Below are 23,128 nucleotides of genomic sequence, written 5' to 3'. Positions count from 1 at the left end.
AGTTGACATGTATTAAAGTTTTATTGGAGCATTGGATGGAAATTTCAACATTACAGCGGAGAGATCAGAACAGAACAAGAACACTACCCAAGAAGAGTGACAGGAAGTTGCAATGGGTTCGAAGAGAGGTGAGACAGAGAACTTGTTGGTCGGGTATTGGGCAGAACTGGCCTGTTGACTGCTATTATTGTAAATAGAAATGTGGCTGCATCCCGCTGCCTAATTGGCCCATGATTGCAGGGCAGCCATCTGAAAGAGGGGAGTGGTAAACAGGACGCACCGCAGATGGGGAAAGTGCAAACATATCTCTCGTCTGGAACATTCAGCACCTCTCCTCTCTGTTCCAATCCACTTTTCATTCCAATGCGCAGTTATGAGAGGAATATTAATGTGGGAATACCTCCTTTGACTGCCGGTCCTTCCGGGACACTAGACCAGCAAGCTATGCCTTCAAACTCAGTATGAATACTGCCCGTCTTCTCTACACAGTATGAGCAGTCTACATTTGTTTATCCGATTCAGAGATATTTGCTCCAGCTTTGTGTATCTGTTTGTCATGGACACATTTGTGAAACATACCTCTGTTCGTAACTACCTCTGCACTGTTGGATTCTCTGAAACAACAGTAGTCACTTCAGCAAAACTGACTGGATTGTTTAACTCCAGGTGCTGTTTTGATCTGGTGTGTGTATGGCAGGCTTATGGGGGTGGGGCTGAATGCGCTTGGGCACCGGTAAGCTTCCATCTTCCAGACTGCTGAGCTGTGTCTGAGGTACTGATTTTCATGCACAGACTGGCTTGCTAAAGTGCAGCATTACTCTACCGCACAGAACTTCAGTCATACGAGTTTCGCAGGCATCAGAGAAAGCTTGTTAAAGGCCAGCTTTAATTTATGGCCTATTCTTTATGACATATTTATAATCTCCAATGGAAAATTGCGCCTCCTCTGCTAATATAGATCAAGTGCCAAGTGGAAAAATCACGAGAAGAGCTTTTTAACCAGTTTTTTGCATTGTTCACACCACACCAATTTAAGTGACTCTGCGACTCTGTTATGTTATATTACTTTTATTTGATGTGACTTGATATGTCTGATGATCACTGATCCTGATATGTGACATTGAATCCACTGTGACTGTAGGTGTACTGACATGACAACTGTAGCTGTCTTTTTCTTATCTGTTAAAACATCTAAATGTTCATTTTAACCATGGCTGCAATCAAATTTCCCTCTATGGGATAATAAAATTATTGATTGATTGATTGATTGATATCCATTGTAGCTGGACACCACAGCTCTCAGGATGCTTACCATAAGTGACTTTGGAGGGAGTGGTCTAGCCACTGAGGACGTGGGAGCACTGTGGTACTTCTGGTGAAAATTTGAAATCTCTTAAATCTTACAACACTCACCTTAAGAATTTTAACTCCTGGTTTTGGATGCTGCTGTACCTAAACACGGCTAAAATCCTGTGATGTGGGGGCTACTGGGGAGCTCATCCTGTTAAGGTACTGTTCGCATGTGTGGGTGGGTCTCATGATCTGGTGTCAAATCCAGACCGTGCCAGAGCTGACAGCTGGCAGCCCTGCGACGTCACGCAGCGACGGGAGGATTTCAGGCAGCCAGGATGACTGTGTCTCAACTCACACCAGCGCCCCCTGCTGTTTGACCGGGCATCTGCAGATTCACCTGTTAAACTGCGTACAAAGTGTCCTCCTCCAACTTACGTCTGTGTGCGCGTGATTTGCGAATTGCAGTGAGAAAAATAAAGGCTACTGAGAGCACGTTTCAGGGGCGAGCCTACCCATCTGCATTCCTCTGAACTGAGAGGTTGTGGCAATAAACATGGATAAATATGATTGAGCATCCCAAATAGGGGAGAGAGAAAAAACACGCCCGTCCTCAAACTACTCTCAGTAGTATCAATAATGCAGTGGTATTGAGTAATATATTGAGCGATAAGAGCTGGAATTCCGCATGCAGGCATGTGCGGAGACTGCTGCAGGGAGACGGGCCCAAACGGTTGGGCTGCCAAAGGCTGCCATTAAGCCTTGTGAATGAACACACTTGCGGGGTGGTATTCACCCACCTGTCAATCAACATTTCAAATGTGTATTATTATGGGAATGGAAATCATACAGCCTGCAGCACCCAAGTGATAATTATAGATACATTTCTACATGATTCGTTTTTTTGTTACTAAGGACAGCAAAAACACCCAATCTGTGTGTTAGTCATTCCAGAACATGCATAAATGCAAGATACCGGCCAGTGTGCAGTACATCTCCAGTACATTGTGCTGTGTGTGTTGGGTTGTTTATATGTTGTTTGGGTTGTGTTGTGAAATTGTATCCTTCTGAATTCCATAAAACAAGAATTTTATCATTGAAACACACATGTGCTGTGAATGTCATTTATCACGTGTGCAATTGTGCAAGAGGTTAATAGCTTCACCTTATTCACAGCTCAGACTCATTACCCCCTTCACAATACCCAAATGCTGTCACAAACAAGTCAATTAGGCTTTTTCTCTGCTGAATGAGTACATCAGTACATGAAAGCCTTATAAAAGCAGAATTGTGCTATCAGACCATTGAATTGTAAAAATAATCTTTTAAATGATATACTTTACACACGGGTATTGTTTTGCTTGACAAGCATATTCACTGTTCTTTGGTGTTGATACATTTGATTGCGGACTCCTGAAGTTTCACATACGAGAGGTTGCTTTATGGAAACATGAAACTCCAGGGCATGGTAATCGTTCATACCTCTAGTTATCAATGCTTGATTACTTGGATATGTTGGTGTTTAGTGGCATATTGAAACAGCGTGTGTATTTTTAACACTTGAGCATTGCTCAAATTGTTTTTTGAATGGACAATATGGACGGATAGTATGTTTAAATTGAAGGCGGGTTGTTCCAGCTCCAGGCAGCGCCACACTGCGAGTTTTCCCGTGCCTTGATCTTTTTATTATTTAACCACTATAATTAGCGTACAATCTCTTTTCACACACGTGTACCACAACAGTGGTGTGCACTCAAGATTTACCACCTTCTGTTTCTGATTATCTGAAATTATTCTTGGATCTTCAAGGCCATCAATACGCCCCCCTGTATAACAGACATGCTCTCCCGAAACATTACATTACATCCTCTGCAAAGCATATTGAATTCTCACTGGATATGAAATGTGCTATATAAATAAACTTGCCTTGCCTTATATACAGCGCACATTACATTACATTATATATACATTACATTGCATTGCATTACATTAAATTGCCCCTTCTCATATTCTCTACAGTCTACAGACAGATTGCATTTGCTTGTTGCTTGTATCTGTTCTCTGAAAGAAGTAAAGGCCTGAGTAAGGCTGCTTCAGTGGATGCACCCTACACCCACCCACCCCCACCAGCGGCTCTTCCAGCAATAAGTGCAATTAAAAAGTCATTAAAATCCGCGGGGAGAGCGGCAGTATAGATTAAAGGCAGGGAGCAGAAAAGCCACTTGTGCCTGAACCTCAGTGTCTCGGTCCAGGTGCTCCTCTTCTGCATTTGATAATTGTGCAAAATATCTACAATCATGTCTGCATGCAGAATGAATGATATCCCCATTAATCCATGATAGACATAAAGGGTGACATGTTTTGGTCATTCTACATGTTTTTAAAAAAGTAACACTTAACAAATATGTGTATCTTATGATTTTTTCTTTGGTGATGTATAAATAACAGGAAATGTGTACAAACGCAAAGACAGGGCTTTAATTCCAATTGAGACTTAGTGCACCCTCTTCCCTTTGCCATGCATAAACATGTGAATCTTACCTCGAATAATTGTAGCAATAACCTCCTAGGAACCTTCAAACTCTAGAGGTGCTTTACACTCCAAATGAACTATTTGCTAGCCCACCGAAGTACATTAATTCTAGCACCTCACATTAAATGTCTCAGTTAACAGACTCTCGATAATGATTCCTCTTACCATGAAACCTCTTTATTTTTTGAAAAGTCAAATGTGAAAGGTCTTCTCCAACACCACTCTGTATGCTGATGGTGTGTGTGTGTGTGTATGGGTGTATGAGAAGCATTCATTTTCAAGCGTGTTGTTTTGCTGGTTATATAAATGCAGTCCATTTCCCATTTACCATTTATGAGCTGAACCGAAGTCTGTGGTGTGAAAAGAAGCACCCAGCAACACTATGTCTCAACTGCAGATGTCTCAACACTCACAAATTGGCTGGGTGATTCACGCATGGAACAGATTGAGGTGGGAATTGTATATACACAGCTTCAGGAAATGGATATATATACAGCCCATATATACAGGATATATAAATAAAAAACACTAAATAAAATATATAAAAATAATCTTGTGAGGCTAAATATAATTAAGTACAACTGAGTGAAACTCAACACAAGACAGCAAACTAGGGTTGTCCCTCTCTTCTTCTGGCTTTCATATGCTGTTTTGGTTCCCAGGACTCAGACACCTAGGGGCTCATTCTAATTGCTCATTTTCACCTCCTTGCTTACTTTCCTTGCATCCTTTCCTAGCTCCTAGCTCCACCCACCGGAGGACCCAAGGAAAGGAAGCAAGGGGCTCACTTTTGTTCTTTGCTTCCATTTCCTTGTGTCCTCCAATGAGTTATGATGAAAGAAAAGAAAGCAAGGAGGTAAAAATAAGTGATTTGAATGAGCCCAAGGAAAGGATGTGAGGACAGAGTAATCAAGGAAACATGCGTTAGGCAAATGGAATGTCCTTGTACAGTCATCATACATCAATTACAGATGTGGAAGATGGAGAGAAGTAGATCCATTGGTCGATCATTTATACGTCATGCTTTCCGAAAAAAATACTTCCACAAATAATGCAATTGTGTTTCCTTGCTCAAGCATCATACAGGAGCCTCCTAACTCCTCATGTCTGGCTCCTACAAGGAGCATTAAATGGGTTGGAATGTCCTTGAAGATGGCAGACTTCGATCAATTTCTGGGTTTGGCAAGGACCGAGGAGACAAGACCGAGTAAAACAAAGGATTGGAATGAGCCACTACTGAGGAAAGAAGTACAAATTTACCACCTCAGACTAATTAGGATACACAGTCCAGGTGCAGTTGCCCACTCAACCAATAGGATTGGCTCCAGAGTGCCCTAATTACCTCCCTCAGACCTAACACTGCCACAAATATTTAGCTTAGTTTCACACAGAGAACGGTCAATTCATTTCTTTTTCCCAATGCCTAATTTTCCAGACTGAAATGTATGTAGGTTGTTGCAGCCACGAGAGATAGAAATTCATTGTAGCAGTTGTAGTTTCTGTAATTTGAAAGGCAGAAGTGGGAGGAAGAAGTGAGAAGAGTCAATATTGTGTAACCCCCTTCACCTGAATCGCTAGGTTTAAAGGTATATCAGTCGATATCTAGTTTCTATGAGAAGGCTGGCAGACTTTAAGTAGGTAAGTACTCAATAGCAGCACTTCAACCACCCCAGAAATAACTCACTCCACAACTGGGTAACCGTGGGCAACGGAGATTATGCCATTCAATTGTTGTGAATTCATGAGACCCGTACTTTGAAATTTTTATTTCGTCTGAGCAACCCCAAGACATTTTATAGCTGTGAACGGGATCAATGACATTGTACAGTATGATCTTCCCTGGTTTTATATTGTTTACTAATACTTCAAAATACTATTGCAATTATTTCTCAGTTATAGCATAGAGCATTTAAACTATTTAGCTACAGGTTTCATGGGAAATTTAAACTGGTCCAAAATAAATATTTAGGCAATGCCTTTAATTCTGGAGGAAAAAAAATTGAACAACTGCAAACAAATTTCTCTAATTAATGAGATTCGTTCAGACTCAGTTTTTGAAAACAAAAGTAAAGACCAAACACTTCACCTCCCGCAAAAGAACATCTTGTGACAAACATCTGATTGGTACATTATTATCCTCGTCTTCCATTGCACTTGGCAGTGCGCCCTGTGCAACGCGCCCAGCTCTTAAAGGGAATGAAAAGAGCTTGTGTGATTGGCTGTTAATAAATGCAGCTGCACCACAACCACTAGTAATATGTTCAGGATAACCCAGCACCTGTTTCCAGGTGCAGCATGTGTTTTGCACAGTGCACTCCTCCATGCTGGTCTCAAAAGTACCAACAATAACCAGTCACGGCCAGTGCATTAACACACCACACTGCGCCATTGACTGTGCCCGTGCACCCATGCGCCATTGACTCCTGAAATAGAGCCCAAAATTGTGAATTCTTCAATAAGCCTACGTATACAGTCCTGGCTCAAGAAGAAGTTTAACTTTTATCTGTTTTCTCTCTTCTGTTTTTGTTTCTCTGAGACATTTTCATCTGTAAAAATGTGTCTGAAACTGCTACCTTCTTAATCACCAGTGGTAAAAACATTATGTAACCCTAAGTAATTTGGAAGTATACAAGCCCAAAATGTATTGTTGTTTTTTTCCATTTTACATGGGAAAATACTGGAAAATAAATAAATGTTCATGTTTATTGATTATAAAATATCCAGCAGTAAGATATATTAGACAGGTCAATCATGTAGGTTTGAACTAATGGGAAGGTGTAATGATTATTACTTGTCTAACATGAATGCCAATTATTGTGTATTTATTATACATTTTTGTTATATGTTGATATTTATTACGTATTGCATTATGTTGACAAAAAGAAAAAAAATGTTGCATTCATCATCTCACTGTTTATAAATGAAGTTTCCATAATTTGTGCCAGTACTGTACACAAACCCTTTACATATGAATGCACTTTTTGCAGCGCAGCAGTTGTTTTTTTAAATATTCAATAAAAATAAAATGACATCAGTTCGCTATGCTTTGATTTCATTGCCATCATGTACAGCCTGCTCATGTGTCCTGTCTAGCTATCATGCATCATTTGGGTACTTAAAATAAGACATTTTTAACCTAACAAATAAATGGCAATGTGGTTACAGAAAATTACTACTTCCTGCATCTTCCATTATGTTAAGTGGCTGAAAACAGTGGTAATTTCACTAAGTGGAAGAAAGGAGTACAGCACCCTTTCTACGTCAAAGGCCCTCAAATAGCATAATGTAAAACTGTAGGTACTTTTTTTATTTTAAACTGAAGGAAAAACACCTTTTTTCTGCCTGTCTCTTATAGGTTCTGAAAGATGGTTGGTGACTCTGCTGTTGAAGGGTGACTTCTTGTCAGATCAGACAATCATTCATTCATAATCTAAAAATGGAGAAAATATTATGGACAGTAAAATATAAGTAATTCACTAAAATATTCTGGATCAAGTCCGTTTGAAGCCTCATCATTTCAGAGAGGGACCATGTACTCAATTCTAAATTAAACAGGCAGTCAGTTAAGAGACAAGTTATGTACAGATTTCTTTGTTCTTATCTCAGCAGCTCCATTCTGTACCAGGTCAAGGTTTTTTGAAGGTCACAAGTAGTTGATGAAAAAAATCTGATTTTCAACATACAAATCACACATCATACAAAGCACTGTCTATAAGTCATTCATTCAAACTGTGACACATGTATGCATTGCATGGTAAAGCCCCAAAATGATCAATCCGCCAGATGATGGCCTGTGCCATACACCGTAGACCCGGTCCGGGCGGGCAGGTGGCGAATGGTGCAAATGGCTGCGTGGACTGTCCCGAAAATTCCAAGGAGATGCACCAAAATTGCACTGCGCCATGCGATATTGACTGACACGTCCCCATCCCATTTCGCCAGTGCGACGCTCGCAACATGCCATGCGGAAAACAGAGCCCGTGGTCTCGCCAAGGTTGAGTTGTGTTCTGTGTTCCGGCAGTCAGATTTGGATGGGTTCACCGCCATTATTCCGTGGCGGTATATTGACCAATTGGGGTAAGTGTGGACCAACACTGGGCCATCACTCAGTTGCTACCTGGGTTGAGAACAACAAAAGATTTCTTAAAGGTTAAATAATAAAAAATGCTTTAAACAAGCATTCTTTCTCACCCTCTCTTTTTACTGGATGTGAAATTCACACGAGAAAATGATTACAAAATGAGATTATTCGATAATTGGCCAACAGCTCTGGATTTGGCTTTGATAGACAATTGTCTACCATCTTTGTGATTTCTGAGCTCATCAGTGCCCTCTTTCTTCTCAATGACGTTCCAAAAAGTTGATTTTGGTTTGCCTGACTGTTTTTCTTATTTCTCAGCCTCATAATGGCTTCCTTGACTCACTAACACAACTTTGGTCCTCCTGTTGACAAACACCAATAACAGACTCCAAAAGCAATCAAAAGGCTAGAATTCAAACTAGATACTGTAAGTTCTCTGCACTAAGGAAGCAAAGAAACGCACCAGGCTAATTGGAAAAACCTGTGATTCTGCTTGTCCCAAATGTTATGATGCTCTGAAATGGGGGGGACTGTTCATAAAAAGTGCTGTAATTGGTACTACATGGTGAAAACCAAAATGTATAAAAAACACTATTAAATAAAAGCTGAGAATGTGCACTTCAACCACATATGAATTGTTTGATTACAAATCTATTGGTGTGGAGTACAGCGGCAAAATATATATATATACATATGTGTTTGTCCAAAACATTATGGAGCAAATAAGTTCCATGCTTTGAGGCTAGGCAATCAGAGCTGGCAGCATCACCATCATCTTTTTCACATCAGTCAGAGCATACGTTTAGAAAACCATTTTGTCTTCCAAAGTATATGGCACAATCACATATTGATAAAAGTTCCCCTGCCTTTAATTTCATAAAATTTCTGTCTGCTGTTTTCTGGTGAACGTATTTATTTATTTTTTGCCTTTTCTCTTTAGCAAGGAGAAAATCTCCGAATGCGCATGCCAGTGGAATCCTTTCACGGAGGCTCTTTCGTGAAAAAAAGAACAATTAATTCTGATTAATCAGTCATTGAGTTTAAAATAATAAAGGCCATTATGTTGATGACAACGCTATGTAGACTAGAGAAACTGAGTGTTCGTAAGCGCATTGTCTATAGCAGTAGGGCATTCATGTAAGCCAACACTGAAAGCTGTTAGTGCTCACAGTGTGGACACCGTGAAAGCAATCGGAGACATGGCGTTCTCCCAAAGAGACGGATGTGCATGCAAAAAATAAATGCAGAAAATGCTGTCTGTCAGGGTGCTTATTTCCCCAAAAACAATGAATTTATTTCCACACATTTTACGTGTCTGAGTAAATACATTGCTTAACATTTTGTACACTATTGCCAATGGTTCGGGACATGCAATCATAGCATTGGCTCTGAAGGGCTGTAAGATCTCCTTGCAAGTTTTATGCTGATCAAAAGCAATCAGCAGGTGACAGATAGAGCAGCCTGTAAGTATTCAGGCAGTGACAAGATTTCTGTTGTTTTTACTCTGTACCCCAGCCCATTAGATTAGAAATTAGACAATGAATATGAGTTTAAATTGCAGACAGTCAGCTTTAATCTGTGGGTTTTTATGTCCATATCGGGTGAAGCATGTTGGAACTGCAGTCGTTTTTGTACATAGTCACCACATTTTGGGGGACCAAAAGCAATTGGACAGTTGACTGTTCAGCTGTTTCTTAGCCAGCTGTGTGTTTTTGCATCATTAGTTCATTCACAAGAAAGCAAACAAAAGGTGTATACTGTAACTGATTCTAGGTGTGGAATTCGCATTTGAAATCTGTTGCTGTTTGCCTTAACATGAGGACCAACAAATTTTTAATATATCAAGTTGTTTAACTCCACAACCAATAGCCAACCATCCCCAGAATCACTGTCCTTCAATAGGCAACTGTTTCTAAAGATGGAGTCATGTTTTAAAAAGAACTTTAAAATATTCTCTCCTTTCGCAAACATAGGGGAGAGTTGCCATAAATGCTTGCTAAATGTAACACGGTCAATAACTTATTGTACAATGTGGCTACCATAGCCATTTCAGGTTTGTGCAAATCAGTTCTCTAACATCTCCTGAAGGAATGGTGCAATGTGATAACCTTTGCAGGAAATATTTCCCCAAAAACTGTTTTTGAGCGAGTTAAGTAAAAAACGGTTTTGGGAGTAATTTTCAGGCATAAGGCCCTATTTTTTTATTTGCAATAAATCAAATCATACATAATTTTAAAAACTTTTCTATCCATGGTATCTGTCCATGAAAAGTTAGCATGGTTTTCAAAGTGTAATGTAGCAGAAATTGTACAGAAGCCCTAAAAGGCCATGGATTCATACATTTTGTTTACTCTGTTTTCCTGTGATAACAGTTTTATTTTCTTTGTTTTCTTGAGATCTCAAGTTATTTATGTCATTATCACAAAATGAATGTTGTTTTCCCGAGAAAACATCATAATCTTCTTCCAAAACAAAAGATTGTTTTGCCAAGATCAGGAGATCAATAATTTGAGAACTTAAGAAAACAAAACAAATGAACTGTGACGTAAGTCTATTTCTTGACATTTCCAAAACGTGCATCTGAAAGTTTGTTTTCAAACCTATGGACGTTTTGACATTTAAAATACTTTGCTATAATCATAATGTAAATCACGTTTCTGGAGTAACGATTACATGTAAAGGCTATGCATTAAAAAAAAAAAAAAAAAAAACGTTCTACCATGTTGTTTGTTGGCATATTTCGGCAAAACAAAGTTTCGTTATCTTGAGATGTCGAGACAATTAATGCAATTATCTCAGAACAATTGCTATTTTGAGATAATGACATAAATAACCCGAGACCTTGACAAAACAAACATAATGAACTCATTATCACGGGAAAACATAGTAAATAAAATATATGAATCCATGGCCTTTTAGGGATTGCATAGAATTGGATGCTAGGTGACCAAAAAACATTATGTCCCCGTGAACATCTGTATAAATGTAACAGCTCTTACAGTTATGCCACTTCTGAGTTGCTTTAACAAACAACATGCTTTTTTTTCTCTTATTTGTTAACAGAATGTCATCTAAAGAGAAAACAAGAGAGTTCGTACCCAGAGAGGTCATGGAGAGAGCTAATTGGAGTTAGATAGACTAGATGGTACTGAAAACAATCTACATGTAGTGTCCCTTTGGGAGAACTCAGGCATTTTAAAATATGAATTTTACTCGTCAATTTGACTTTTTAAGTTTGCTCAGTGTTTAATGTTAAATGTGTTTAGCTAATCTGCTTGTTGTGTTGACATATTCTCATCTTCTGGATATTGCGATCAATGGAAAAATACAGCCACCTGGTCACAGGTATTGCACACACCAGATTGGTTCTTTGGGTCATCGATTCGCAATTTTGCAATTTTTAGGGATGCCTCTCTGTCGTTCTACCAGCACAAACCCTCGGTGAGGCACCTTCGTAAATGAGGAAAAAACAGTATTTGTCTCATTAGCGTCTATAAAAACCCCACTAATTCTTAGTAAATATGGCCCTTAAGCTGTTCGTGCCAGAATGGCACTGCATCCAACTGAGTGAGTAACGGATATCATCAATACCCGATAGGGCACACATCTTCTTACAAACAACTGATTGCTTGTTCCAGAACATTCCTGCTAAGCCCTTTTCTCACAGCCAAGAGGAAAGTCTGTCCATTAGAAGCTGAAAATACAGATTGGCTTGGTAAATGCAGATAATATATAGAAATTTATATATATATATATATATATACATTTAAAAAAACTAAAAGAATAAAAATAAAAGAAATAAAAGAGTACACATCAGGGGAGAAGAAACTCTTTATTATAAGCACCACACACAATGACACGTGAGAGTTCACAGCTGCATTTTTTTCTTGAATAGGAATTTTGCTTTTTCTCCCCCTTCCTTTGAAAAATACCGGGACAGTCAATCAATCAATCAATCAATCAAATTTTATTTATATAGCGTATTTTACAACAGTTGTCACAATACGCTTTACAGACAGCCCTAGCCTAAACCCCCACAGGAGCAAGCCTAAGGCAACAGTGGCAAGGAAAAACTCCCTGTGGCAGATGGGGAGAAACCTTGGAAGGAACCAGGCTCAATGGGGAAACCCATCCTCCTCTGGTCGGCTCAGGGTGCCGACTGGTGACCAGCATGTCAGCCAGTTTATGCAGAAGATATGATAAGTGATGTGGCTCAGATGATGGGTGGGGCCAGGTGGCGGTGATGGGGAACAGCAGGTGGCGGCAGATGTGGGCAGGGTGGAGGCAATGACGAAGGAGGGGCTGGACCGCAGAGGTGGGGGAGACCAGACGACTCTCGAAGCACTCTCGAGGGTTGGGGCAAGAGCCCCGCCGGCAGCGTGGGGAAGAGGGTGGAAACAGCAGTTAAGGGATTTGCAATATACCAAACAGTGAGTAAGTGCCAGTGCTATGTATTGTGGGACGCCGCCAGGAGTAAAATATGGCTGCATATCTACTAGGACAGGGATGGAGAGCCCATGCAGTCATGAGGGGTAGACAACCATACCCGCCTATCAAGAGCCAGCCCATGTAAAGTCGGGTCACAGCTGATTGACAGGTGACAGTAAGGAAAGGATTGCCACCTAGAAAGCTCTATGATTACAGGCTTCTCGCACCCTGTCTCCAGACTATAACTGATTGTAAGCTTGAGCATAGAGGTGCGTTTTTAATCTAGATTTAAATATTGAGACTGTGTCTGACTCCTTTATAAATAATGGAAGCTGGTTCCACAGTAGTGGGGCCCTGTAGGAGAAAGCCCTACCACCTTTTAGGTTCTTGGAAATTCTTGGGACTACCAAGTAGCATGCGTCTTGAGATCGGAGTGACCTTGTGGGCTTATAAGGTAGGAGCAGGTTCGATATGTACACAGGTGCACGTCCATGCAGAGCTTTAAAAGTCAGGAGCAAAACCTTGAAGTCTATCCTATACTTAATGGGTAGCCAGTGAAGCGACGCTAGTACTGGTGTAATGTGCTCATACTTCTTAGTTCTGCTCAGGATACGAGCAGCTGCATTCTGCACAAGCTGGAGACTCTTTAACGAGTTATTAGGGCAGCCAGAAAGCAGGGCGTTACAGTAGTCTAACCTAGACGTAACAAATGCATGGATCAATTTTTCAGCATCCTCGACTGACAGGAAATGTCTAATTTTAGCTATGTTGCGCAGCTGAAAGAAGGCAATTCTGGATGTGTTTTTTATATGGGTGTCAAAAGATAAATCAGGATCAATGGTGACACCAAGGTCTTTAACGACCATATTAGGTTCAGCCAAACAACCATCACAGTTTAAGGTGAGAGTAGACAATTTCTCCCTTAATATTTTGGGACCTAAAACCAACATTTCAGTCTTGTCTGAATTTAGGAGCAGAAAATTTGAAAGCATCCAAACCTTGATATCTACAATACAGGCCTCTAACCGTGAAAGCGGCAGTGCTTCGCCAGGTTTCATTGAAATATAAATCTGGGTATCGTCCGCATAACAGTGGAACTCTACGCCATGTCCCCGGATAATATTGCCAAGTGGTAGCATATATAGCGAGAAGAGTACTGGTCCTAGTACTGATCCTTGTGGAATACCGTATTTCATTATTGAGGAGCTGGACTCATCTTCTTTTAATTTGACAAACTGTTTCCTGTCACAGAGGTATGAACCAAACCATGCAAGTGCCTGTCCATGAAGTCCAACACAGGCCTGGAGTCTGTCCAGGAGTATTCCATGGTCAATTGTATCAAAAGCTGCACTCAGGTCGAGGAGCACAAGAACCGACACAGAGTTACGGTCGGCTGACAGTAGTAAATCATTTGTAACCTTGATAAGTGCGGTTTCTGTGCTGTGGTGGGGTCTAAACCCAGATTGGAATACCTCATGGATACCGTTAGAGCTAAGGTATGCACTTAGTTGCTTAGCAACAATTTTCTCCAATAATTTTGAAAGAAATGGAAGGTTTGAGATAGGTCTATAATTTTCCAATTTATCGGGTTCTAAGTTTGGTTTCTTCAATAATGGCTTAATGACTGCCACTTTTAGTGACTCAGGTACGTATCCTGTGACTAGGGATGTATTAACAATTTTTAGGATATGCTGGCCTAGTACTGGAAATAGTTCTTTAATCCAGTTTGAAGGAATAGGATCGAGTACACAAGTCGTCGGTTTTGAAGACATAACTAATTCAGATAACTCAATCATGCTAATGGGCGTAAAACAGCTCAGTATTGCTGTCTGTAAATCTTCCTGTTGTAACCAGGTGCGGGGCTGTTTATTAGCAAGAACAGGAATAGTGCATGATGGAGACAGTTTGGAAATCTGGTCTCTAATAGCCTCAATTTTCTGATCGAAGAAGTTCATGAAGGCATTGCTGCTAAGGTTGGAAGGATAGGATGAAAACTCTGATGATTGTTTTTTAGTTAATTTATCCACAGTGCTAAATAGGAATTTTGGGTTATGTCTATTTTGTTCAATAAGTTTTGAGAAAAAGGCAGATCTAGCAGAAGCAAGAGCTTGCTTATACTGAAGAAAGCTGTTTTTCCATGCAAGATGAAATACTTCTAGCTTTGTTGATCGCCATTTTCGCTCTAATTTTCTAGTAGACTGCTTCAGGGCCCGGGTGGTATCGTTATACCACGGAGTGTGCTTTTTCTGACTAGGGTTTCTTCTTTTAAGGGGGGCAACGGCATCAAGAGTGTTCCTGAGGGTAAAGGTTAGCTGGTTGGTCAATTGGTCCAGATCGGCTTCATCAGCATTTTCATCAGTCTTTTCTTCTATGGAGAGGAATGACTCCGGAAGCATATTTAAAAACTTTGGAATAACCTCAGGGTTTATTGAGCGGCTGTAGTAATATCTAGGCTGTGATACAGGAGGATTTGATGCCTTAATATTGAACGTAATAAGGAAATGATCTGACAGTATAGGGTTATGAGGTGCGATGGTAAGATTTACCACACTAATACCATGTGACAGAACTAAGTCTAAGGTATGGCCACGGTAGTGAGTAGGCTCACAAACATTCTGTACAAAACCAATGGAATCAATAATAGAGGCAAAAGCTGTTCCTAGGGGGTCACCATTTTTATCCACATGTATGTTGAAGTCACCAACAATTATGACCTTATCTGCTGAAATTGCAAGGTGTGATAAAAACTCAGCGAATTCCCTTAAGAAATCAGAATAAGGCCCAGGTGGCCTGTAAACAGACACAAGAAAAAAGGACTGCCGGCTAGCACTTTCATTAGCTAGATCGGGCTGTACACAGTTAGTAATAAGAGCTTCAAAAGAGGAGAACATATAGCCATGCTTAGGCGCTAGACTCAATAATAATAGACTCAGTCAGAAGAATGCACGGTAGAATCTTCACACAGAGCATGTCACATTATTTTTTTTGGACACACATGCGTTTCACACATACTTTACACAGAAACATATAACAGCTTCAGCACTTTGATATGTACCTGTACCTATAGGTACATGTACAGAACATGATTGTCAATAATTCTGTCTGAGAGGAAAACTCTAGTCATGGCCACACAGGAAAATGTCCCCTGCTGTTATCTGGCACTCAGAAAGCCACCATGAATTCAGTGCTTTTAAGTGATGAAAACTCTCTTTGTGGAATGTCTGTTCTGCACATGTCCAACAGTGGTTATCCACAAAATGGCTAAAATTTGATTCCTCATGCAATTCACAAAGTTGCTGTGGTGTCCCATTTCACACGTCCAGAAGTGCTGCTGACACAGTTGGCTTTGTACCATGTGTGGATTCATATACAGTACAAGTACGTGAGGATGCATGAGTGTGAGATTGGGTGCATTTGTGGACTGTGTGTATATGTGTTTATTTATGTATTTGTGTGTGTGATAATGCGATAATGCGTGTGTGTGTATGTGTTGTGTACTTGCGTGCTGTGCATGTGTGTGTGTGTGTAAATATGCATTGTGTACTTGTGTGCTGTGCATATGTGTGTGCACGTGTGCGTGTGTGTGTATGTGTGTGTGTGCGTGTGTGTTTGTGCATGTGTGTATGTGTGTGTGTGTGTACGTGTGTGCGTGTGCAAGTGTGTGGTATGTGTGCACGCGTGTGCTGTGTGTGTGTTCTAAAGCTCACAGCACAGCACCCTGCGCTCATAGGGTTTCCTCAGTGTCCTCCCCCACGCTGTTGCTGATGATGGGCGGAGACTCCTTCAGCGAGATGTCGTCCAGCTGCTTGGCGCTGTCGTCCTGCTCCTCGGGGATGGAGTGGGGAATGCTGTCGGCCTCAGAGTTGCTGAGCACGTACCCGGGCAGCGCGGTGTGCGTGCTGGCCGTGCGCCGCCCGCTGCTCCGGTACACGCGGCTGGAGAAGAGCGCGGTGGTCCGCGAGGGCCCCGCCAGCTGCATTTGGCTGGTGCCGCTGTTGTTGAGGTTGGTGAGCACCGAGCCGTAGTGGCACCGGCCGCACACCACCGGGCCCTTCCAGTCCATGGTCAGGTTCCAGCGGGTCCACGTCTTCTTGATCTCTGTCTGGACCTGAGCAGAGAGGGGGCGGCGGCAGAGGGGTCAGGTCACGTTTTACCTGTGTGTACAGGCCCCGCTGTTGTGCGTGGGGAGAAAAGTGGTCATAAATCTGGGGGCCTAAAGCAAGGGGGCCCACAAAAAATACAGTAGGATCATGTTTAACTTCAATGGTGGTGTGAGATGAGATCTTTTCATGGGACCTAAAAACTACTTGCGGCACCCCTGTAAACAGGTAAAATGCAAGCCATGTGAAAATGTTTCAGCAAAGATACTTATATATACTTTATGTAATATAATACACCTTATGTCTTAAGACAACATTCTGCATATGTTAAATGATAAAATATACAAGAGCCTAACAAGTATTTAATGCATATCAATACTCCGCACATTTTAAACATAGTCTATGTACTGGATTAAAAACACGGCATATTAGTCTATTTTAATTTGCATGTATATTAAATAACATTTTCATGAGGATGGCACTATGCCATTGTCTTAATTCTTTCATTTACCCAACTTTATACTACGTAAACAGTGAAACTCAATGATCTGGCTAATCCAGTATTCGTGGGACGGGCAATTGTGTTGGATGCTTAGTTCTTAAGATGTTTTGATATCGGGGTTTTTTTTTGTTTTGTTTTTTTGTTCATGGTCTGTATAATAGACCAAAGTGCTCTATTCTCCTTCAACTGATTGCCATCTTATGACTGTGCTCTCTCTTCCTCAGACATCAAAGGGAACTGCTTGGGCAATTAAAGACCCACTGAGACCCTAATACAAACTCAAAATGTGGGCTGTTCCAGGGTCGCCGTCGCCTCTCCTCGGTTCCTCAAAGCTTCAGTGTCGATAGTAAAATTCAAAGGGCAATCTGTGACATTTAACCGGACATTGCAATTCCCATGTGAGCCCTAAGCTTTCAAGCTTCCCAGATTGGCATTTTTATTTTGCCAAGCTGCATCAGATAAAAAGACGACATGCCAAATCTGGCCTTATCATATGTATATTGTAGTAATATTTTCTTCAAAATAATTCAATACTGGTCACCTACTTTTATTGCAGATAGCATTGCTAATTTATTTGTTTGTTGTCAGTTGCATTCAAAAGCTAATGTGAACTACCTCCTAAGGGCCAAAGTCAGACCTGTGCTTCAGTTATTAATATTTTGGCACTTTACAAAGAGGCTTAAATGACAGTGACAATAGCCCTGCTCTTAACAAACAACCATGAACTCGTTTATATAAAAAGTTCAGAACTTAGATATTGTTTATTTGAAAAGCCAACAGTATCACATATAAACTGCTATCCTCTGTCAGTCAAGGGGTACCTACATGATGATGTGAAAATTTGGCTCTCCGTGGAACTACATCAGTATGGATGTGAGAAGCAGGAGAGACACTCACCTCCCCATTACAGTAACAGTAGATTATAGAAACGAAGAATCCCTGGAAGGGAAGAAAATATACAACTGAAAAAGTGGTTACTATTAATGAAAGCCCACTTTTCCCCACACACTCAAGTCACTTATAAAAAGAATGGCATTTTGTTAGAAAGAATCGGGGGCCCTGACCTTTGAAAATGGCAGCTCACAAAGATGGCAGATAAGCAGGTTGATAAAGCCGTGAATGAGATATACTGAGTCCATATATATAATGAGACCTGCACAATTCATCTTTTTTCCTCCTTCTCTCCTTCTTCTGACCTTTCTCACTCCTTTCCTCCTCTTATTCTCATTCTCTTTCATTGTCCATTTCCATCTATGCCCCAACCTCTCTCTTCCTTCCTCTCTCTCCCTTTTTCTACTGTTCTCTTACAATAGCTGTCATTGCAAGGCCTTGTAACCTCATGCATAGACAGAAAAAAACTGTGTTGTCAGCCTTCCACAGGGAGGTAGCGCACCCAAAACCTTTGAGGTGCACAAACTCAGACAAAATGTGGATGGTTTTATGTCCATCCATCAATCTATCCATTATCTAACACAGTGATTCTCAAACTCGGTCCTGGGGGACTCCTGTGTATTCTGGTTTTCATTCCAACCTCAACAGCAAGCCCAGAATTTTAACAAGCTGTTAATTTTTCTTAATTAGGTGCTTTTCATGTTTTAGAGCTGGGGTTCCAGAAAGGGCCAGTGTGGGTGCACACACCTGATTCTACTAATCAATCACTAGAGTCATTGCTAAGCACCTTGATTAGTAGAATCAGGATCAGGTGTGTGCACCCACACTGGCCCTTTCTGGATAAGACCGGGGACCCCAGCTCTAAAACATGAAAAGCACCTAATTAAGAAAAAATTAACAGCTTGTTAAAATTCTGGGCTTGCTGTTGAGGTTGGAATGAAAACCAGCATACACAGGGGTCCTCCAGGACCGAGTTTGAGAACCACTGCTCTAACATACTTATTTCTGGTCAGGGCAGCGGGGCGGGAGGGTGTAGTTCGTTAGTGAAGCACAGTAAAGGTGCATTACAGTGAAGCGCTCGTTGCAGGTTACCATGACAACACTCCCTCAAATTCAATTCCTGGCTAGGGGTCGATTTCATCTTTAGCTGACCGATAACGCATTTACCTATGAAACAAATGGATGAGTGAGAGGCCTGGGTTCGAATACCACCTCAGACTCAGGCAAATCGCCAACTTGTTCGTCACACCTGCATGCATTGGGTGAGAGGCAGGAATACGCCCTGGACTGGTCTCCAATCCATCACAGGGCACACTCACACCATTCACGCACACACTCATACCTAAGGGCAATTTAGGCTCTCAAATGTCTTTGGACTGTGAGAGGAAATTAGAGTCGGTTTATGTCCACAATACAAATATGTTTTTTCTTCAATAAATTATTTCTCCTATTTTATTGCTAAGAGTGACAGTATTACATCTCCAACAGTAAGAACACATGACCTAAAACACACTCAATATTTCAACAACATGTACTAAATGTGGTTCTGTAAATCTATCAGGACAGCAGAGATAATATTTAGATTCCATTATCAAAGCAGAGAGAAGAGTAAGTGGCTTGGTACTGTATTCCGCATCTCAATTCCACTCTTTCTTTCAAGGAGCTGAAGAGCTAAATGGGACGCCATGCAAGTATTATGCATCTTATATTTATGAGAGAGAGAGAGAGAGAGAGAGAGAGACCAAAAGCAGCTTCAGTGTTGGGTCTTAGGTACCAACCTTTTGTCTGCATTTATTAAAATAATAGCTCATTCTTCCTTGTTTCGCTGATTCAGCTCTTTACGGCCAAATCGCAACGACGATAAGATCAGTGAAAAAAAATGGACAAAAATACTAAAGTCAAGCGCAGCATCACCAGCACCATAGTTTCTCTGGAATCCGCTGTCCTGTCACATTAGACTAAACTAGACAGCATTATTTGACTAGCAATTATGCAAAGTCGCTAATAACAACAGCAGCTGCAGTAGAAATCATAGAAAACATACAGTATTATTTTGTTTGTAATAATAATAATTGTTTGTTGCAGCAAGCTTCGCTTCAATTTACTGCCATCACTGATTTCCACTGAAAGTTTTTTTAACCATTTAGTCATTTTCCATGTGTTCTCAATACGGGAGGCACTGATGTGAACATTTCTGACCGATACCAATTCCAGATAATTTGGGGAAAACATTGGCCAATATCGATTGTTCTGTGGTTCTGTTTCCTTAAGTTTCATGAACAAAAATTTCAAATCTTGCCATTCTAATAAACACAATTTGAATTACACAACAAGTAAAGCAACTAAGTTAAACATTTATCTTTTATGACATTTCTTCACGTTCATCCAGGATAAAATGCATTCTTCCAACTGAAAGTACATTCCTGAAATATCAATGTTTCCCCTAGGATTTTTCCGGCCTGGTGCTATGCACTGGAAAACCCCTGAACTCCCTGAGAATCTATATGTTTACGCTATGTGTCCTCGGCGAATACCAGCGGATGAATTCGGTCTTTAAATAATCTCCGAGCTCTACGGGATTCTACAGGAATGGAGACGCCTTTTTCCAAGGAGTCGATTGGTCAAAGGGTGGTGCTTTTACATGTTTCAATCCGATAGGCTGAAAGTAACCTGCCCCAGACCAGGTTAGCTTTGCAGTGTAAATTACCATGGTGATATACCCTGATTTAAAGATAGTTAGCTTTCTGATACGGCAAACCCAGGGTTAAACTTAAATTACCCCCTAAGCTAACCCCATAATCTTGCTTAGTAGTACTCCCCTCAGGGCTCACTGTTCGCACATAGTTCGCTCTCTCGGGGCAGCTCTCTCAGATCTTTGGGCTACAGCAAGGCTTATGCCAAAGGTAGCATGAGGCTACATAACCCTTGGCATTAATGAGACAACTTGAGTGGCTGATCGTCAAAGGTTTCCAGCAGCAATGCCTAAAGGTGACAGGTGGTAGACACGAGTCCCTGTACTTTCTGCTCCCGGCTGAATCGTGCTACCGAGAATGCATATTTAACACCGTCATACTGCAGGGACTTTGAGTTCGACTTCCCCAGTCTTCTTTTGACTGTGGTTTTTTGGGGGGTGTGTGTGGGTAGCATCAGTGGCTCCTTGAGTTATGAAGTAGTGGGGATCTAATAAGTGAGAGACTTAATTAGAACATATTTATTCAGGTGTTTGCCACACCATGTCAGAGAGGCCAGAAATAGAGCAGACACAGACAGAAATAAACAGAGGCAATATGGCTGAGTGGGTGATATTCCAGTTTGCAGACGGAACGAAAGCTCTTGTCCGTGTCCATTTTGCTCCCAGGACTAAGAAGAAAAAAACTCCACTTTGTTCCAATTCTCTAAATGCAATAGAATATGAAACCTAAGATGTGAAGCACGTCCAGTAATCTTCTAAAAAGCAAAGAATAGCTTTCAGTCTTTTCATCCCTTGGCAGAGTCTGTCATTCTGTCACACAGGAGCAGAGCACATTGTGTAAGGAACTACGAGTTACCCAGCTAATCCATTCATTAAAGTTTACCATGACCACACCTTATCCGAGCTGAAGTGCATGAAAATGACAATGATCACCTGAAAGGAGTTGAAGAAGAGCTCGCAGTACATCCTCACTTCCCAGCCCATTCCCTTGAAGGTGTGTGGCATTCCCACAAACACAATGTAGTGGACCCCAAACACCAGGACCAACACCAGAGTAGACTTGGCCAGCTTCCTGAAGAGGACAGGGCAGGACAGACGAACAGAGGAGAGGACAGAGGAAAAGAGGATGTGACGAGAGAAGAGAGAGGAAGAGCAGAGAGGAAAGGGGATAAGAGGAGAAGGGAATGAAGGAGAGGAGGAGAGGAGAAAAGAGAGGAGGAGCAGAGAGGGGATAAGATGAGTGGGGAGAGGAGGAGCAGAGAGAGGAGAAAAAACAAGGAGATGTGGATCTTCACAAAGCCTGCTAGATAAAAGTCTCAGCAAGTACTCTTCCCAATTAACACCAGAAAATTTCAATTTGCATATCTCTTGGATGAATGTTTTTCACTGCCCTTTGAACCTGTTTTCCGGGGTATAATTGCTATGCTTATGATAAAGTGATGCCGCTGTGTCTCAGAAGCTGAATCACATGTTTGGAGGGAAATACCCATGCAGCACACACACAAAGGAATCCAGTAAAGCATATTTATTTTGCCTGTACCTGGGTTGCATCCAGTCCAGCAAAACAGTGCCTGCAAAATACTCACATTCACAGAGCTCACTGATTTTTCTGTGGAATCATGCAATCTATTTTTTCAGATTCATTATAAGCACACCCATAATATGTGGCCCAATATTTCTGCACAAAGTGCATAGTTCATTCTTATTAACAATGATCATACCATATTATCTATTGACTGAGAAATGATGCAGGCAACATCATGTGTACTGTTTTTTTGTTTTTGTTGAGAAATTTACTTTCCAAAATCAAATGCCTGTTTTTAGGAAAGAACTGTGCTTCTTACTGGCATTCACATTGCACATATGCATATTAAAAAGATAAATAGAAAAAAGAAAATAAGGATTGCTGTCCTTATGATATATACTTTAAAAATAATGACCAGTGAAGTATAAATAATGAATAATGAAGATTGATAAATTATGTATTGTGATGAACAGAGTAACAGTGAGACTGACAACCATTGTGCATGTACAATGGTAAAGTAGTCAATACAAATGTAGTCAATACAAATTGGCTACATTTTCTGGCTTTTAAATGAAGGAGAATGCTACAAAGATTTTAAAAAGTACAAAAAGAATAACAAGAGACTAATGCTTTTCACGGCATGAATTCAGGCATGCTGTTATATTTCACTGTGGATTTATTGCTCTTTGGCCCTTTGTTCCAATTGACTTGCTTATACTCAGCAAGTGCATTTTTGAATCTTTCAATCGGTTTAAGAATGCAACGGTCGTTCGCTGTGAATTTTGGCCATTTACCCGTCGTTCCTCATTCAAAAGCCAGTGGACCCATGCGGCTTACCGATATTGCTTTCTAGTGTCATAGCATCCAGCGTTTGTTTCTCGGATCTTTGTTGCCAACACTCGTACAATATTTACAAACAAGACGAAGTTCAGCTGAAAGAAAGAGGGGATGGGGGGGGGGGGGTGTAAAAAAGATATCTATTAATGAACAGATCTACACTGTGTCGAATCTAATCATAAAACATTCACGAAAACACACAGGTTTAATTATTTTATACTGCAAGAATAATCCGCTTTCATCTCATCC

At 40.9% G+C, this 23,128-nt stretch overlaps 1 protein-coding gene across 1 annotated transcript in view; it reads right to left on the bottom strand.

Annotated features, from left to right (window-relative positions):
• Nucleotides 1-15,989: 15,989 nt before the first annotated feature.
• Nucleotides 15,990-23,128, bottom strand: part of pth2ra (parathyroid hormone 2 receptor a) — a 34,289-nt gene continuing 27,150 nt past the window's right edge. The window contains exons 10-13 of the mRNA XM_035410916.1: nucleotides 22,880-22,974; nucleotides 21,451-21,589; nucleotides 17,832-17,873; nucleotides 15,990-16,440 (exon numbers count right to left, since the gene is read on the bottom strand). Coding sequence (XP_035266807.1) covers nucleotides 16,057-16,440; nucleotides 17,832-17,873; nucleotides 21,451-21,589; nucleotides 22,880-22,974 — 660 coding nt within the window. The 3' untranslated portion in view covers nucleotides 15,990-16,056. The remainder of the gene's footprint in view (nucleotides 16,441-17,831; nucleotides 17,874-21,450; nucleotides 21,590-22,879; nucleotides 22,975-23,128) is intronic.

This window comes from Anguilla anguilla, chromosome 3, assembly GCF_013347855.1.
Source record: "Anguilla anguilla isolate fAngAng1 chromosome 3, fAngAng1.pri, whole genome shotgun sequence".
NCBI classification, from domain to species: domain Eukaryota; kingdom Metazoa; phylum Chordata; class Actinopteri; order Anguilliformes; family Anguillidae; genus Anguilla; species Anguilla anguilla.
The sequence above is the reverse complement of the archived record's forward strand: the minus strand, read 5'-3'. Positions and strand labels throughout refer to the sequence as shown.